We start from the raw sequence: 18,000 nt of genomic DNA on the forward strand, positions 1-18,000 counted from the left end.
TAGGTGGGGTACTGACGGTGTATAGGATCAATACTGATGGTGTATAGGTGGGGTACTGATGGTGTATAGGTGGGGTACTGACGGTGTATAGGTGTACTGACGGTGTATAGGTGGGGTACTGATGGTGTATAGGTGGGGTACTGATGGTGTATAGGTGTACTGACGGTGTATAGGTGGGGTACTGATGGTGTATAGGTGGGGCACTGATGGTATATAGGTGGGGTACTGATGGTGTATAGGTGGGGCACTGATGGTGTATAGGTGGGGTACTGATGGTGTATAGGTGGGGCACTGATGGTGTATAGGTGTACTGACGGTGTATAGGTGGGGTACTGATGGTGTATAGGTGGGGCACTGATGGTGTATAGGTGGGGTACTGATGGTGTATAGGTGTACTGACGGTGTATAGGTGTACTGACGGTGTATAGGATCAGTACTGACGGTGTATAGGTGTACTGATGGTGTATAGGTGGGGTACTGACGGTGTATAGGATCAATACTGATGGTGTATAGGTGGGGTACTGATGGTGTATAGGTGGGGTACTGACGGTGTATAGGTGTACTGACGGTGTATAGGTGGGGTACTGATGGTGTATAGGTGGGGTACTGATGGTGTATAGGTGTACTGACGGTGTATAGGTGGGGTACTGATGGTGTATAGGTGGGGCACTGATGGTATATAGGTGGGGTACTGATGGTGTATAGGTGGGGCACTGATGGTGTATAGGTGGGGTACTGATGGTGTATAGGTGGGGCACTGATGGTGTATAGGTGTACTGACGGTGTATAGGTGGGGTACTGATGGTGTATAGGTGGGGCACTGATGGTGTATAGGTGGGGTACTGATGGTGTATAGGTGGGGTACTGACGGTGTATAGGTGGGGCACTGATGGTGTATAGGTGTACTGACGGTGTATAGGTGGGGTACTGACGGTGTATAGGTGGGGTACTGATGGTGTATAGGTGGGGTACTGACGGTGTATAGGTGGGGCACTGATGGTGTATAGGTGGGGTACTGACGGTGTATAGGTGGGGCACTGATGGTGTATAGGTGTACTGACGGTGTATAGGTGGGGTACTGATGGTGTATAGGTGGGGTACTGATGGTGTATAGGTGGGGTACTGATGGTGTATAGGTGATGGTGTATAGGTGGGTACTGACGGTGTATAGGTGTACTGACGGTGTATAGGTGGGGTACTGATGGTGTATAGGTGGGGTACTGATGGTGTATAGGTGGGGTACTGATGGTGTATAGGTGATGGTGTATAGGTGGGTACTGACGGTGTATAGGATCAATACTGATGGTGTATAGGTGGGGTACTGACGGTGTATAGGATCAATACTGATGGTGTATAGGTGTACTGATGGTGTATAGGTGGGGTACTGATGGTGTATAGGTGGGGTACTGACTGTGTATAGGATCAATACTGATGGTGTATAGGTGGGTACTGACGGTGTATAGGTGTACTGATGGTGTATAGGTGGGTACTGACGGTGTATAGGTGGGGTACTGATGGTGTATAGGATCAATACTGATGGTGTATAGGTGGGGTACTGACTGTGTATAGGATCAATACTGATGGTGTATAGGTGGGGTACTGATGGTGTATAGGTGGGGTACTGACGGTGTATAGGTGGGGTACTGACTGTGTATAGGATCAATACTGATGGTGTATAGGTGGGGTACTGACGGTGTATAGGATCAATACTGATGGTGTATAGGTGGGGTACTGATGGTGTATAGGTGGGTACTGATGGTGTATAGGATCAATACTGATGGTGTATAGGTGGGGTACTGATGGTGTATAGGTGATGGTGTATAGGTGGGGTACTGATGGTGTATAGGTGATGGTGTATAGGTGGGTACTGACGGTGTATAGGATCAATACTGATGGTGTATAGGTGATGGTGTATAGGTGGGTACTGACGGTGTATAGGATCAATACTGATGGTGTATAGGTGATGGTGTATAGGTGGGGTACTGATGGTGTATAGGTGATGGTGTATAGGTGGGGTACTGATGGTGTATAGGTGATGGTGTATAGGTGGGTACTGACGGTGTATAGGATCAATACTGATGGTGTATAGGTGGGTACTGACGGTGTATAGGATCAATACTGATGGTGTATAGGTGGGGTACTGACGGTGTATAGGATCAATACTGATGGTGTATAGGTGTACTGATGGTGTATAGGTGGGGTACTGATGGTGTATAGGTGGGGTACTGACTGTGTATAGGATCAATACTGATGGTGTATAGGTGGGTACTGACGGTGTATAGGTGTACTGATGGTGTATAGGTGGGTACTGACGGTGTATAGGTGGGGTACTGATGGTGTATAGGATCAATACTGATGGTGTATAGGTGGGGTACTGACTGTGTATAGGATCAATACTGATGGTGTATAGGTGGGGTACTGATGGTGTATAGGTGGGGTACTGACGGTGTATAGGTGGGGTACTGACTGTGTATAGGATCAATACTGATGGTGTATAGGTGGGGTACTGACGGTGTATAGGATCAATACTGATGGTGTATAGGTGGGGTACTGATGGTGTATAGGTGGGTACTGATGGTGTATAGGATCAATACTGATGGTGTATAGGTGGGGTACTGATGGTGTATAGGTGGGGTACTGACGGTGTATAGGATCAATACTGATGGTGTATAGGTGGGGTACTGATGGTGTATAGGTGGGGTACTGACGGTGTATAGGATCAGTACTGACGGTGTATAGGTGGGGTACTGATGGTGTATAGGATCAATACTGACGGTGTATAGGTGGGGTACTGATGGTGTATAGGTGGGGTACTGATGGTGTATAGGTGGGGTACTGACGGTGTATAGGGGTACTGATGGTGTATAGGTGGGGTACTGATGGTGTATAGGTGGGGTACTGATGGTGTATAGGGGTACTGACGGTGTATAGGTGGGGTACTGATGGTGTATAGGTGGGGTACTGACGGTGTATAGGTGGGGTACTGATGGTGTATAGGTGGGGTACTGATGGTGTATAGGACCAATACTGATGGTGTATAGGTGGGGTACTGATGGTGTATAGGTGGGGTACTGACGGTGTATAGGATCAGTACTGACGGTGTATAGGATCAATACTGATGGTGTATAGGTGGGGTACTGATGGTGTATAGGTGGGGTACTGATGGTGTATAGGATCAATACTGATGGTGTATAGGTGGGGTACTGATGGTGTATAGGTGGGGTACTGATGGTGTATAGGATCAGTACTGATGGTGTATAGGATAAGTACTGACGGTGTATAGGTGGGGTACTGATGGTGTATAGGTGGGGTACTGACGGTGTATAGGATCAGTACTGATGGTGTATAGGATCAATACTGACGGTGTATAGGTGGGGTACTGACGGTGTATAGGTGGGGTACTGACGGTGTATAGGATCAGTACTGATGGTGTATAGGATCAATACTGATGGTGTATAGGATCAATACTGACGGTGTATAGGATCAATAGGATCAGTACTGATGGTGTATAGGTGGGGTACTGACGGTGTATAGGATCAATACTGACGGTGTATAGGATCAATACTGATGGTGTATAGGTGGGGTACTGATGGTGTATAGGTGGGGTACTGACGGTGTATAGGATCAGTACTGATGGTGTATAGGATCAATACTGATGGTGTATAGGATCAATACTGACGGTGTATAGGATCAATAGGATCAGTACTGATGGTGTATAGGTGGGGTACTGACGGTGTATAGGATCAATACTGACGGTGTATAGGATCAATACTGATGGTGTATAGGATCAATAGGATCAATACTGATGGTGTATAGGATCAATACTGATGGTGTATAGGATCAATACTGATGGTGTATAGGATCAATAGGATCAATACTGATGGTGTATAGGATCAATAGGATCAGTACTGATGGTGTATAGGTGGGGTACTGACGGTGTATAGGATCAATAGGATCAGTACTGATGGTGTATAGGTGGGGTACTGACGGTGTATAGGATCAATACTGATGGTGTATAGGATCAATACTGATGGTGTATAGGATCAATAGGATCAATACTGATGGTGTATAGGATCAATAGGATCAGTACTGATGGTGTATAGGTGGGGTACTGACGGTGTATAGGATCAATAGGATCAGTACTGATGGTGTATAGGTGGGGTACTGACGGTGTATAGGATCAATAGGATCAGTACTGATGGTGTATAGGATCAATAGGATCAATACTGACGGTGTATAGGATCAGTACTGACGGTGTATAGGATCAATACTGACGGTGTATAGGATCAGTACTGACGGTGTATAGGATCAATAGGATCAATACTGACGGTGTATAGGATCAATACTGACGGTGTATAGGATCAATACTGACGGTGTATAGGATCAGTACTGACGGTGTATAGGATCAATAGGATCAATACTGACGGTGTATAGGATCAATACTGACGGTGTATAGGATCAGTACTGACGGTGTATAGGATCAGTACTGATGGTGTATAGGATCAATACTGACGGTGTATAGGATCAATAGGATCAGTACTGACGGTGTATAGGATCAATAGGATCAGTACTGACGGTGTATAGGATCAATAGGATCAATACTGACGGTGTATAGGATCAGTACTGACGGTGTATAGGATCAGTACTGATGGTGTATAGGATCAATACTGACGGTGTATAGGATCAATAGGATCAGTACTGACGGTGTATAGGATCAATAGGATCAGTACTGACGGTGTATAGGATCAATAGGATCAGTACTGATGGTGTCTAGGATCAATACTGACGGTGTATAGGATCAATACTGACGGTGTATAGGATCAGTACTGACGGTGTATAGGATCAATACTGACGGTGTATAGGATCAATACTGACGGTGTATAGGATCAGTACTGACGGTGTATAGGATCAGTACTGATGGTGTATAGGATCAATAGGATCAGTACTGACGGTGTATAGGATCAATAGGATCAGTACTGATGGTGTATAGGTGGGGTACTGACGGTGTATAGGATCAATACTGACGGTGTATAGGATCAATACTGACGGTGTATAGGATCAGTACTGACGGTGTATAGGATCAGTACTGATGGTGTATAGGATCAGTAGTGACGGTGTATAGGATCAATAGGATCAGTAGTGATGGTGTATAGGATCAATAGGATCAGTACTGATGGTGTATAGGATCAATAGGATCAGTACTGACGGTGTATAGGATCAGTGTTGACGGATCAGTGTTGATGTTGTTGTTTGTGCAGGTCTGGTCTGAAATAAACAAGATGTTGAGGAGGAAACCGACTCGTCTCGAGCTGAAGATCGACGACACAGAGGAGTTCGAGAGCGTCAAGAAGGAGCTCGAGGTTTGAGTCCCTCACACTTAACACCAGTCTGTACTAACCAGTCTGTACTAACCAGGCTGTACTAACCAGGCTGTACTAACCAGGCTGTACTAACCAATCTGTACTAACCAGTCAATACTAACCAGTCTGTACTAACCAGGCTGTACTAACCAGTCAGTACTAACCAGTCTGTACTAACCAGTCTGTACTAACCAATCAATACAAACCAGTCTGTACTAACCAGTCAATACTAACCAGTCTGTACTAACCAGTCTGTACTAACCAGTCAATACTAACCAGTCTGTACTAACCAGTCTGTACTAACCAGTCTGTACTAACCAATCAATACAAACCAGTCAATACTAACCAGTCTGTACTAACCAGTCTGTACTAACCAGTCTGTACTAACCAGTCTGTACTAACCAGTCAATACTAACCAGTCTGTACTAACCAGTCTGTACTAACCAGTCAATACTAACCAGTCTGTACTAACCAGTCTGTACTAACCAATCAATACAAACCAGTCTGTACTAACCAGTCAATACTAACCAGTCTGTACTAACCAGTCTGTACTAACCAGTCTGTGATCAATACTTTCTAGGCCAGGAAGCGTCAGAGAGAAGATTCAGAGTCCGGAGGAGGAGTGGGCGGGGCTTCAGTCATCAGTGTTGACATCATCGGAGGTGGAGCCTCAGCCTCCACATCCTCCTCCACAGCAGCTTCGAGGGTGGAGCTTATCAACGAGCGGATTGGCTACAAGCCCCACCCCAAACCTGCCACGCTTCCGACCTTATTTGGAAGTTTACAGTTCTAAACGTGATCAACTATATGAACTGTCGTCATGGAAACATGTTGATCAACTAATGAACTGTCACCATGGAAACGTGTTGATCAACTAAATGACCTATCGTCATGAAAACGGGTTGATCAACTAACACACGATTAAAGAAGAACAACATCAGTTGTTACTTGTTTCTAGTTGGTGCTCATTAAAATAAAAGGAGGCGGAGTCTCTCATCAGTGTTACACAGTCTCCATCAGGTGTTGTTGGGTCACCTGAAGGAGGAGGAGGAGGAGGAGGAGGAGGAGGAGGAGGAGGAGGAGGAGGTGGTTCCTGCTCAGGGAGGTTTGTTTCTACTTCTTGATTCCCAAACTGAGTGGGGCCGAGGGTCAAATGATTATTAAAACAGTGGAATGAAACGTGATGTCAAAGTTTATGTGATTTATTTTCATAATAAATGATACAATAATATTTTATAAAGAGTTTCAACAAATACAAAAGACAAACAGACGCGTAGTGTCAACAAAAACAACAGTCACTCGGCTCTGCCCTCAAGCAGCCCAGGAAGTGATGCTGACCAATCAGGACTCATGGTTCATGGAATTAAAGGCATGTTTATGGAAGCAAGTGGTTACCATGGAAACCATGAAATAACAAAGTGCTGGCAATTCTTTTAATTAAATGATCAGTTATTTTATTCAACAACAAAAAGGTGGATAATGGAGGCTACACACACGCACGCACACACACACACACACACACACACACACACACGGGGGGTGGATGATTGACAGCTGGTTTTAGAATAAAGGTCAGTTTTCCTTCAGGTTTATGTCAGTTGGTCAAAAATATTAAATAAAACAAATAAAATGAATAAAAACACAATAAATTAAAATAAAACAATTCTGTTGCCATGGTTACAGTACAGGTGACTTGGTCGGCGTGGCTTAACATTGTTTTTATTTTATAAAGTTTTTAGGCTTCAAGTCCTTTTGATTCATTGTAGCTGAAACTGCCGCTCCATTCAGACCTCACATCAACCTCTGGTCTCACCTGGTCTCACCTGTCCATCCACCTGGTCTCACCTGGTCTCACCTGTCCATCCACCTGGTCTTAATCTAAAAGTGTCTCCACATGCGTCCCCAGCCAGCACTTGAGATCTGATCTCAGTTTGTGTGTCTGTAAATCAGCAGCGCCATCATGTGGTCAGTAGAATATTGTAGCAGCTGCTGTCTCTAATGGATCTCTACCTACCGCTGGATCAGAACCATCAACAGCTGCTGGTTGACTTGGAGACATGATCCAGATGTTGGAACCAGATGGAAAGTGTCTCCTGTTGATTCTAGTTCAGATTAGTTTCTAGTTTAGTTTGGTTCTCAGCTCCAAGACCAGAATCTTTTAAAAGGCTCTCATTACTAATGAACAGACATCACTGATTCATGTGATCATTTCTACTAGTGGTTGAATGAATGAGTTAAACTCCTCTTCCTCAGATCAGCCCTGTTGAGTAGGTGGTCTTTAATGTGACCCAGGACTCATTGTGTGTTCACACTACCAAAGGAAGGAGGTCACATGTGTCCCAGACCACCTCCACATGTGGACTGACACCAGATCAGTGTTCACACCTGGACCTGTTTAACCTGGACTCTAGAGACCAGATCAGTGTTCACACCTGGACCTGTTTAACCTGGACTCTAGAGACCAGATCAGTGTTCACACCTGGACCTGTTTAACCTGGACTCTAGAGACCAGATCAGTGTTCACACCTGGACCTGTTTAACCTGGACTCTAGAGACCAGATCAGTGTTCACACCTGGACCTGTTTAACCTGGACTCTAGAGACCAGATCAGTGTTCACACCTGGACCTGTTTAACCTGGACTCTAGAGACCAGATCAGTGTTCACACCTGGACCTGTTTAACCTGGACTCTAGAGACCAGATCAGCGTTCACACCTGGACCTGTTTAACCTGGACACTAGAGACCAGATCAGCGTTCACACCTGGACCTGTTTAACCTGGACACTAGAGACCAGAGGGTTTGATCTGAACGAGGCCTAAAACTGGAGCATGTTTCCTGTTTAGTGTTTGTTTAGTGTGTTTATTTGTTCCAGGGTTAGGGTTGTGTCTTAGGTGTCGTGTTTCAGTTTATTTTATTTGTACAATGGATGCAAAGCTGCTCATTAAATAAAGTTTTTACAGTTTTCGGAATGTGTAATAGAAACTATGCTAAAAGTACATGCTAACGTTAGCATAGTTTGTCTGGTGTTTGAGAGGAATGTGTTGATTTGAAGTCTTAGGAAAACCCCTCTTAACACTCATGCTAGGCTATTAGCACCATTAGCTCCATCACAGCTAAAATTATTGCAACTTTTGCTGGAATAAAACAAATCTCACTTCCTGTTGGCTTTAACGTGTTTCAAATGCTACTAGCCATCCATGCTAACCTACACATGGTGAGGAGTGTTGAGGTTAACACAAGTGGCAGCTAAATGCTAAATGCTAACCGTCTGCAGCTCAAGGCTGTTGACGGGACAGTTTGGTCTCACTTCCTGTTGCTGATTGTTGACTGAACGTATTGATCACTGTTGACGATCTTTGTGAGTGACGGGGGTCAGACACGCCCACATGAAGCCACACTCACCTCTAAACAAATAAAAACAAAAAGCCACGGTGGCGATACTGCTCCTTACTGGTGACATCATCACTTCCTCTCTGTGACATCATCACCTCCTTTCTGTGATGGCGTCACTTCTTTTTGATGGCGGCGAGGTCTCGCTGTAGCTCAGAGAACTTGGGTCGGTCCTCGGGGTTGTACTGCCAGCAGCGCTGCATCACTTTATACACGTCGTCAGGACAACGCTGAGGACATGCCATCCTGTAACCTAGCAACCAGGACATGAACATGTAAGACAGCTGATAAGTTGGACAAAGGATAAATGACAGCAATGCTGAGCTTGCATTCACCTTTCTCCACCTGCTCTCGGGCCTGCTGATTGGTCATCCCAGGATAAGGACACACCCCCAGACTGAAGGTTTCCCACAGCAGGATGCCGTAACTCCACACGTCACTCTCTGAGCTGTAACGACCTGCAGCAGCCAATCACAGCACAGGAGACTGTCAGCAGCCAATCACAGCACAGGAGACTGTCAGCAGCCAATCACAGCACAGTGTGTTTTTATTGGCTACTTATTAAACCTTCAGACTGATGAGACATATGAGGATGGGACATGTAAGGGACAAGTGAGAGACAAGGGTAGGGACAGGTGAGAGACATGAGGATGGGACAGGTGAGAGACATATGAGAATGAGACAGGGGAGAGGCAAGTAAAGGTGGGACAGATGAGGGACAGGTGTTACCGTAGTTGAGGGCCTCAGGTGCGGTCCATTTAATGGGAATCTGTTTGAGTCCAGATGAAGAATAAACTCCATCGTCCTCCTGACGACTCATCCCAAAGTCACTGATCTTCAACACACTGCCGTCCCCTACCAGACAGTTCCTGGCCGCCAGGTCTCTGAGAGACAGACAGGTTCATAGAGACAGGTCTCTGAGAGACAGACAGGTTCACAGAGACAGGTCTCTGAGAGACAGACAGGTTCACAGAGACAGGTCTCTGGGGGACAGGTCTCTGGGGGACAGACAGGTTCACAGAGACAGGTCTCTGAGAGACAGACAGGTCTCTGAGAGACAAACAGGTTCACAGAGACAGGTCTCTGAGAGACAGGTTCACAGAGACAGGTCTCTGGGGGACAGACAGGTTCACAGAGACAGGTCTCCGGGGGACAGACAGGTTCACAGAGACAGGTCTCCGGGGGACAGACAGGTACCTGTGGATACAGTTCTTGCTCTCCAGGTACGCCATACCAGCTGCTGCATCAACTGCGAAGCGAAGCAGCTGCTTTGTCTTCAACTCGTCCTTCTTCTTCCTCAGGAAGGACAGGAAGTCACCACCTGGCAAACCAACACAGCTGTTAGAAACGGACCAATCAAAACCAAGACGACACAAACAGGAAGTAAGCTCCGCCCACCAGGAACCAGCTCCATGACGATGTAGATGGGCTGCCGCTGCGTACAAACGCCAATCAGCTTCACGATGTTCGGGTGGTCGTACTGCTTCAAGATTCTGCAGCCAATCACAGACAGGCACAGTCACACTCAGGCCAATCACAGAGCTGTTTGTAGGCAGCCAATCAGAGAGCAGCATGGGGTATGTGACTGACACAGATATGTGGACAAATAGAACTCTTATTAGCTCCGTCTGGATCTAATGTCACTTTCTGTTCTTGATGTTTTATCTTTGTTTATTTAATTAATTTTAATAAAATGTTAAACCAGTGTTTGTTCAGGTGTGGACTCACCTGGCTTCAGACAGGAAGCGGATCTTTAGCTCTGGAGGTAAATCTTCTTTACAGGTTTTTACTGCAACCGGCATTTTGTCCCGCTGCAGTGTCCCCTTGAACACCTCACCAAAGTTACCCTGGCAACCAGCAGACAGCAAGGCATGATGGGATACGAGAGCACGTTAGAAGTTATGATCATTAAATAGAAGCTGTGGCCATGGATACCAAGAGGAAACAGGAAGTAAGGTCACCTTCCCCAGCAGCTCCCCTAGCGCCACGTCCTCATGGTTTAAGATCCACTTCTTGTCCTGCACACAAAGGTCAAAGGTCACCTCCAGTAAATACACTGACACTGAGCTGAAGCACAGAAGAAGACGAAGACACATCCAGCTACACGCTAACAACACAAACTCAGAATCGACTTCAGAATCCTTCTGCACACCTTCAAGGCCATGCATAACCTCGGCCTCCCGATCTGTCCATCTCCTCCACCATTGTATTGTCTTATTGTCTTTCTACAGTGTCCTTGTGTGTTGTTATTATTATTAACACGCTAACAACACACTTGCCTTGATGACGGGGTTGAGCAGCACGACTCCAGACTTCTTGGTGATGACCTGTTTGGTGGAGAAGTGATGTTCGATGAGCTGAGGGATGGTGGAGAAGCCGGTCCCCTCGAAACGATACTGGCTCTGTCCCAGAGAACACAGCTGTCATTCATTTCATATCTCCATGACGACGGGAATTCATTTCATATCTCCATGACGACGCGAACTCTTCAGCTCCACGGGTTCTCAAATGGTGTAGCAGTGTGTAGTTGTGTAGCAGTGTGTAGTTGTGTAGCAGTGTGTAGTTGTGTGTAGTTGTGTAGCAGTGTGTAGTTGTGTTGCAGTGTGTAGTTGTGTGTAGTTGTGTAGCAGTGTGTAGCTGTGTGTAGTTGTGTGTAGCTGTGTGTAGCTGTGTGTAGTTGTGTAGCAGTGTGTAGTTGTGTGTAGTTGTGTGTAGCTGTGTGTAGTTGTGTGTAGTTGTGTAGCAGTGTGTAGTTGTGTAGTTGTGTAGCAGTGTGTAGTTGTGTAGCAGTGTGTAGTTGTGTGTAGTTGTGTAGCAGTGTGTAGCTGTGTGTAGCTGTGTGTAGCAGTGTGTAGCTGTGTGTAGCTGTGTGTAGTTGTGTAGCAGTGTGTAGTTGTGTGTAGTTGTGTGTAGCTGTGTGTAGTTGTGTAGCAGTGTGTAGTTGTGTAGCAGTGTGTAGTTGTGTGTAGTTGTGTAGCAGTGTGTAGCTGTGTGTAGTTGTGTGTAGCTGTGTGTAGTTGTGTGTAGTTGTGTAGCAGTGTGTAGCAGTGTGTAGTTGTGTAGCAGTGTGTAGCAGTGTGTAGTTGTGTAGCAGTGTGTAGTTGTGTGTAGTTGTGTAGCAGTGTGTAGCTGTGTGTAGCTGTGTGTAGCTGTGTGTAGTTGTGTGTAGCTGTGTGTAGTTGTGTAGCAGTGTGTAGTTGTGTGTAGTTGTGTGTAGCTGTGTGTAGTTGTGTAGCAGTGTGTAGTTGTGTAGTTGTGTAGCAGTGTGTAGCAGTGTGTAGTTGTGTAGCAGTGTGTAGTTGTGTAGCAGTGTGTAGTTGTGTGTAGTTGTGTAGCAGTGTGTAGCTGTGTGTAGTTGTGTGTAGCTGTGTGTAGTTGTGTAGTTGTGTAGCAGTGTGTAGCAGTGTGTAGTTGTGTAGCAGTGTGTAGTTGTGTAACAGTGTGTAGTTGTGTGTAGCTGTGTGTAGTTGTGTAGCAGTGTGTAGCAGTGTGTAGTTGTGTAGCGTGTAGCAGTGTGTAGTTGTGTAGCAGTGTGTAGTTGTGTGTAGTTGTGTAGCAGTGTGTAGCTGTGTGTAGCTGTGTGTAGTTGTGTGTAGCTGTGTGTAGCTGTGTGTAGTTGTGTGTAGCTGTGTGTAGTTGTGTAGCAGTGTGTAGTTGTGTGTAGTTGTGTGTAGCTGTGTGTAGTTGTGTAGCAGTGTGTAGTTGTGTAGTTGTGTAGCAGTGTGTAGTTGTGTAGCAGTGTGTAGCTGTGTGTAGTTGTGTAGCAGTGTGTAGCTGTGTGTAGTTGTGTGTAGTTGTGTAGTTGTGTAGCAGTGTGTAGCAGTGTGTAGTTGTGTAGCAGTGTGTAGTTGTGTAACAGTGTGTAGTTGTGTGTAGCTGTGTGTAGTTGTGTAGCTGTGTGTAGTTGTGTGTAGTTGTGTGTAGCTGTGTGTAGTTGTGTAGCTGTGTGTAGTTGTGTGTAGTTGTGTAGCTGTGTGTAGTTGTGTAGCTGTGTGTAGTTGTGTGTAGCAGTGTGTAGCAGTGTGTAGTTGTGTGTAGTTGTGTAGCTGTGTGTAGTTGTGTAGCAGTGTGTAGCAGTGTGTAGTTGTGTAGCAGTGTGTAGCTGTGTGTAGTTGTGTGTAGTTGTGTGTAGCAGTGTGTAGCTGTGTAGGTGTGTAGCAGTGTGTAGTTGTGTAGCAGTGTGTAGTTGTGAAGCAGTGTGTAGCAGTGTGTAGTTGTGTAGCAGTGTGTAGTTGTGTAGTTGTGTAGCAGTGTGTAGTTGTGTAGTTGTGTAGCAGTGTGTAGTTGTGTGTAGCAGTGTGTAGTTGTGTAGCAGTGTGTAGTTGTGTGTAGCTGTGTGTAGTTGTGTAGCAGTGTGTAGCAGTGTGTAGTTGTGTAGTTGTGTAGCAGTGTGTAGTTGTGTAGCAGTGTGTAGTTGTGTGTAGTTGTGTGTAGCAGTGTGTAGTTGTGTAGCTGTGTGTAGTTGTGTGTAGCTGTGTGTAGTTGTGTAGCAGTGTGTAGCAGTGTGTAGTTGTGTGTAGCAGTGTGTAGTTGTGTAGTTGTGTAGCAGTGTGTAGTTGTGTAGTTGTGTAGCAGTGTGTAGTTGTGTAGTTGTGTAGCAGTGTGTAGTTGTGTAGCAGTGTGTAGTTGTGTAGTTGTGTAGCAGTGTGTAGCAGTGTTTAGTTGTGTAGCTGTGTGTAGCAGTGTGTGGTTGTGTAGCAGTGTGTAGTTGTCTGTAGCTGTGTGTAGCAGTGTGTAGTTGTGTGTAGCAGTGTGTAGTTGTGTAGTTGTGTAGCAGTGTGTAGCAGTGTGTAGTTGTGTAGCAGTGTGTAGTTGTGTGTAGTTGTGTAGCAGTGTGTAGCAGTGTGTAGTTGTGTAGCAGTGTGTAGTTGTGTGTAGTGTTGTAGCAGTGTGTAGCAGTGTGTAGCAGTGTGTAGTTGTGTGTAGCAGTGTGTAGCAGTGTGTAGTTGTGTAGCAGTGTGTAGTTGTGTAGTTGTGTAGCAGTGTGTAGTTGTGTAGCAGTGTGTAGTTGTGTAGTTGTGTAGCAGTGTGTAGTTGTGTAGCAGTGTGTAGTTGTGTAGTTGTGTAGCAGTGTGTAGTTGTGTAGCAGTGTGTAGCAGTGTGTAGCAGTGTGTAGTTGTGTAGCAGTGTGTAGCAGTGTGTAGTTGTGTAGTTGTGTAGCAGTGTGTAGTTGTGTAGCAGTGTGTAGTTGTGTGTAGCAGTTTGTAGCAGTGTGTAGTTGTGTGTAGTTGTGTAGTTGTGTAGCAGTGTGTAGCAGTGTGTAGTTGTGTGTAGCAGTGTGTAGCAGTGTGTAGTTGTGTAGCAGTGTGTAGTTGTGTAGTTGTGTAGCAGTGTAGTTGTGTAGCAGTGTGTAGTTGTGTAGTTGTGTAGCAGTGTGTAGTTGTGTAGTTGTGTAGCAGTGTGTAGTTGTGTGTAGTTGTGTGTAGCAGTGTGTAGTTGTGTAGCAGTGTGTAGTTGTGTAGCAGTGTAGCAGTGTGTAGTTGTGTAGCAGTGTGTAGCAGTGTGTAGTTGTGTAGCAGTGTGTAGTTGTGTAGTTGTGTAGCAGTGTGTAGTTGTGTAGCAGTGTGTAGCAGTGTGTAGCAGTGTGTAGTTGTGTAGCAGTGTGTAGTTGTGTAGTTGTGTAGCAGTGTGTAGTTGTGTAGCAGTGTGTAGTTGTGTAGTTGTGTAGCAGTGTGTAGCAGTGTTTAGTTGTGTAGCTGTGTGTAGCAGTGTGTAGTTGTCTGTAGCTGTGTGTAGCAGTGTGTAGTTGTGTGTAGCAGTGTGTAGTTGTGTAGTTGTGTAGCAGTGTGTAGTTGTGTAGCAGTGTGTAGTTGTGTGTAGTTGTGTAGCAGTGTGTAGCAGTGTGTAGTTGTGTAGCAGTGTGTAGTTGTGTGTAGCAGTGTGTAGCAGTGTGTAGTGTTGTAGCAGTGTGTAGCAGTGTGTAGCAGTGTGTAGTTGTGTGTAGCAGTGTGTAGCAGTGTGTAGTTGTGTAGCAGTGTGTAGTTGTGTAGTTGTGTAGCAGTGTGTAGTTGTGTAGCAGTGTGTAGTTGTGTAGTTGTGTAGCAGTGTGTAGTTGTGTAGCAGTGTGTAGTTGTGTAGTTGTGTAGCAGTGTGTAGTTGTGTAGCAGTGTGTAGCAGTGTGTAGCAGTGTGTAGTTGTGTAGCAGTGTGTAGCAGTGTGTAGTTGTGTAGTTGTGTAGCAGTGTGTAGTTGTGTAGCAGTGTGTAGTTGTGTGTAGCAGTTTGTAGCAGTGTGTAGTTGTGTGTAGTTGTGTAGTTGTGTAGCAGTGTGTAGCAGTGTGTAGTTGTGTGTAGCAGTGTGTAGCAGTGTGTAGTTGTGTAGCAGTGTGTAGTTGTGTAGTTGTGTAGCAGTGTAGTTGTGTAGCAGTGTGTAGTTGTGTAGTTGTGTAGCAGTGTGTAGTTGTGTAGTTGTGTAGCAGTGTGTAGTTGTGTGTAGCAGTGTGTAGTTGTGTAGCAGTGTGTAGCAGTGTGTAGTTGTGTAGCAGTGTGTAGTTGTGTAGTTGTGTAGCAGTGTGTAGTTGTGTAGCAGTGTAGCAGTGTGTAGTTGTGTAGCAGTGTGTAGCAGTGTGTAGTTGTGTAGTTGTGTAGCAGTGTGTAGTTGTGTAGCAGTGTGTAGCAGTGTGTAGCAGTGTGTAGTTGTGTAGCAGTGTGTAGTTGTGTGTAGCAGTGTGTAGTTGTGTGTAGCAGTGTGTAGCAGTGTGTAGTTGTGTATCAGTGTGTAGTTGTGTAGTTGTGTAGCAGTGTGTAGTTGTGTACGTACGTCGGCGTACTGGATGATGAAGTGACGTCTCTGCTCGTCTGAAAACACTGACAGGACGTACTCTCCTGGTTTTCCGTGACTCTCCCGGACCAGGAAGTCTCCCTGTTGCCGTAGTAACTCCTGAGCCTCGGTGCGGGGGATGGCTCCGTGGTACCACTCCTGCTCCGCCAGGGGGCGCTCTGACGTAGGGATCACATCAAAGAACTGCTGCAGGACAAACACAAAGAAAAAACATTTAGTGATAACTAGTACTAGTCACTCTAACTAGTTAGTAACTGTAACTCATACTAGTAACTCTAACTAGTACTAGTAACTCTAACTAGTTAGTAACTGTAACTCATACTAGTCACTCTAACTAGTACTAGTCACACTAACTAGTTAGTAACTGTAACTCATACTGGTAATTCTAACTAGTACTAGTCACTCTAACTAGTACTAGTCACTCTAACTAGTTAGTAACTGTAACTCATACTAGTCACTAACTAGTACTAGTCACACTAACTAGTTAGTAACTGTAACTCATACTAGTCACTCTAACTAGTACTAGTCACACTAACTAGTTAGTAACTGTAACTCATACTGGTAATTCTAACTAGTACTAGTCACTCTAACTAGTACTAGTCACTCTAACTAGTTAGTAACTGTAACTCATACTAGTCACTCTAACTAGTTAGTAACTGTAACTCATACTAGTCACTCTAACTAGTACTAGTCACACTAACTACTTAGTAACTGTAACTCATACTAGTCACTCTAACTAGTACTAGTCACTCTAACTAGTACTAGTCACTCTAACTAGTTAGTAACTCTAACTCATACTAGTAACTCTAACTCATACTAGTAACTCTAACTAGTTAGTAACTAACTCATACTAGTAACTCTAACTAGTACTAGTCACTCTAACTAGTTAGTAACTGTAACTCATACTAGTCACTCTAACTAGTACTAGTCACTCTAACTAGTTAGTAACTGTAACTCATACTAGTCACTCTAACTAGTACTAGTCACACTAACTAGTTAGTAACTGTAACTCATACTGGTAATTCTAACTAGTACTAGTCACTCTAACTAGTACTAGTCACTCTAACTAGTTAGTAACTCTAACTCATACTAGTAACTCTAACTCATACTAGTAACTCTAACTCATACTAGTAACTCTAACTAGTTAGTAACTCTAACTCATACTAGTAACTCTAACTAGTACTAGTCACACTAACTAGTTAGTAACTGTAACTCGTACTAGTCACACTGGCTGGTGTTGTCTACCAGAGGAGGTAGACTAGCCAGTACTAGCTAACTACTACTAGCTAGTACTACTAGTTAGTACTAGTACTAGCTAGTAGTACTGGTTGTCAGCGATGTTGGAGCCATGGACCCGTGGATCTCACCGAGGTGGAGGAGCCCAGCATGGCTTTAGACCGGATCATCCCGGCCAGAGAGTGACGCAGAGTGTCGAAGCGAGAACTCTTCTCCTTCGTCTTGTCCTGAAACATTTATTAAATAATAATTACTACGTTTATTAATTATTATATATATTAATTAAATATAGGGACAGTATTTACGGTGGAGCCAACGGAGCGGGCGTCGTCCTCATACGGCAGCGCAGGGGGGGGCGGGGCAGGGGGAGGGGAGGTAGCAGCCGCCGCCATCTTGGAGTCCAGCAAAGCCTTCTGGGAGGAGAGGCGCGCCTCAGAGCCGCGTAATGATTGGACGGTGTGACGAAGCTCAAGGAGGGACAGTTTCTGACTGAGAAGTAGGACACAGCTGAGGACGAGAGACACAGAGGGACAATCAGACAGAGACTCCGAGGGACAATCAGACACAGAGGGACAATCAGACAGAGACTCCGAGGGACAATCAGACACAGAGGGACAATCAGACACAGAGGGACAATCAGACAGAGACACAGAGGGACAATCAGACAGAGACTCCGAGGGACAATCAAACACAGAGTGACAATCAGACACAGAGGGACAATCAGACAGAGACTCCGAGGGACAATCAGACACAGAGGGACAATCAAACACAGAGGGACAATCAGACAGAGACTCCGAGGGACAATCAAACACAGAGGGACAATCAGACACAGAGGGACAATCAGACAGAGACACAGAGGGACAATCAGACAGAGACTCCGAGGGACAATCAAACACAGAGTGACAATCAGACACAGAGGGACAATCAGACAGAGACTCCGAGGGACAATCAGACACAGAGGGACAATCAAACACAGAGGGACAATCAGACAGAGACTCCGAGGGACAATCAAACACAGAGGGACAATCAGACACAGAGGGACAATCAGACAGAGACTCCGAGGGACAATCAAACACAGAGGGACAATCAAACACAGAGGGACAATCAGACAGAGACTCCGAGGGACAATCAGACACAGAGGGACAATCAGACAGAGACTCCGAGGGACAATCAGACAGAGAGGGACAATCAGACAGAGACACAGAGGGACAATCAGACACAGAGGGACAATCAGA

The 18,000-nt window shown here is 45.4% G+C and overlaps 2 protein-coding genes across 2 annotated transcripts; one reads left to right on the forward strand and one right to left on the reverse strand.

Moving 5' to 3' along the window:
* Window positions 1–5,050: 5,050 nt before the first annotated feature.
* On the forward strand, window positions 5,051–6,423 carry cdc26 (cell division cycle 26 homolog). Its single transcript, XM_084575439.1, has 2 exons — window positions 5,051–5,360; window positions 5,941–6,423. Exons 1-2 carry the CDS (start codon window positions 5,241–5,243, stop codon window positions 6,151–6,153), a joined length of 333 nt encoding a protein of 110 aa, XP_084431565.1. The 5' UTR covers window positions 5,051–5,240; the 3' UTR covers window positions 6,154–6,423.
* Window positions 6,424–7,921: 1,498 nt separating this feature from the next.
* LOC311509979 (tyrosine-protein kinase Fer-like) lies at window positions 7,922–17,266 on the reverse strand. The gene is made up of 11 exons (XM_084575440.1): window positions 17,071–17,266; window positions 16,897–16,992; window positions 15,509–15,715; window positions 11,030–11,152; window positions 10,712–10,768; window positions 10,479–10,597; window positions 10,149–10,243; window positions 9,948–10,071; window positions 9,480–9,634; window positions 9,086–9,208; window positions 7,922–9,003 (listed from the first exon to the last, which is right to left on the reverse strand). Exons 1-11 carry the CDS (start codon window positions 17,155–17,157, stop codon window positions 8,867–8,869), a joined length of 1,323 nt encoding a protein of 440 aa, XP_084431566.1. The 5' UTR covers window positions 17,158–17,266; the 3' UTR covers window positions 7,922–8,866.
* Window positions 17,267–18,000: the final 734 nt, after the last annotated feature.

The sequence above is a fragment of the Chelon labrosus genome, assembly GCF_963514085.1.
Source record: "Chelon labrosus genome assembly, contig: SCAFFOLD_271, whole genome shotgun sequence".
Taxonomy (NCBI): domain Eukaryota; kingdom Metazoa; phylum Chordata; class Actinopteri; order Mugiliformes; family Mugilidae; genus Chelon; species Chelon labrosus.

Coding starts and splice junctions, on each gene's coding strand:
- cdc26 (XM_084575439.1), top strand. CDS start 5,241: ATGTTGTTGTTTGTGCAGGTCTGGTCTGAAATAAACAAGATGTTGAGG. Junction 5,361..5,940: donor GCGTCAAGAAGGAGCTCGAG/GTTTGAGTCCCT, acceptor AATACTTTCTAG/GCCAGGAAGCGTCAGAGAGA.
- LOC311509979 (XM_084575440.1), bottom strand. CDS start 17,157: ATGGCGGCGGCTGCTACCTCCCCTCCCCCTGCCCCGCCCCCCCCTGCG. Junction 10,072..10,148: donor CGTCATGGAGCTGGTTCCTG/GTGGGCGGAGCT, acceptor TTGGTTTGCCAG/GTGGTGACTTCCTGTCCTTC. Junction 9,004..9,085: donor CCGAGAGCAGGTGGAGAAAG/GTGAATGCAAGC, acceptor CCTGGTTGCTAG/GTTACAGGATGGCATGTCCT.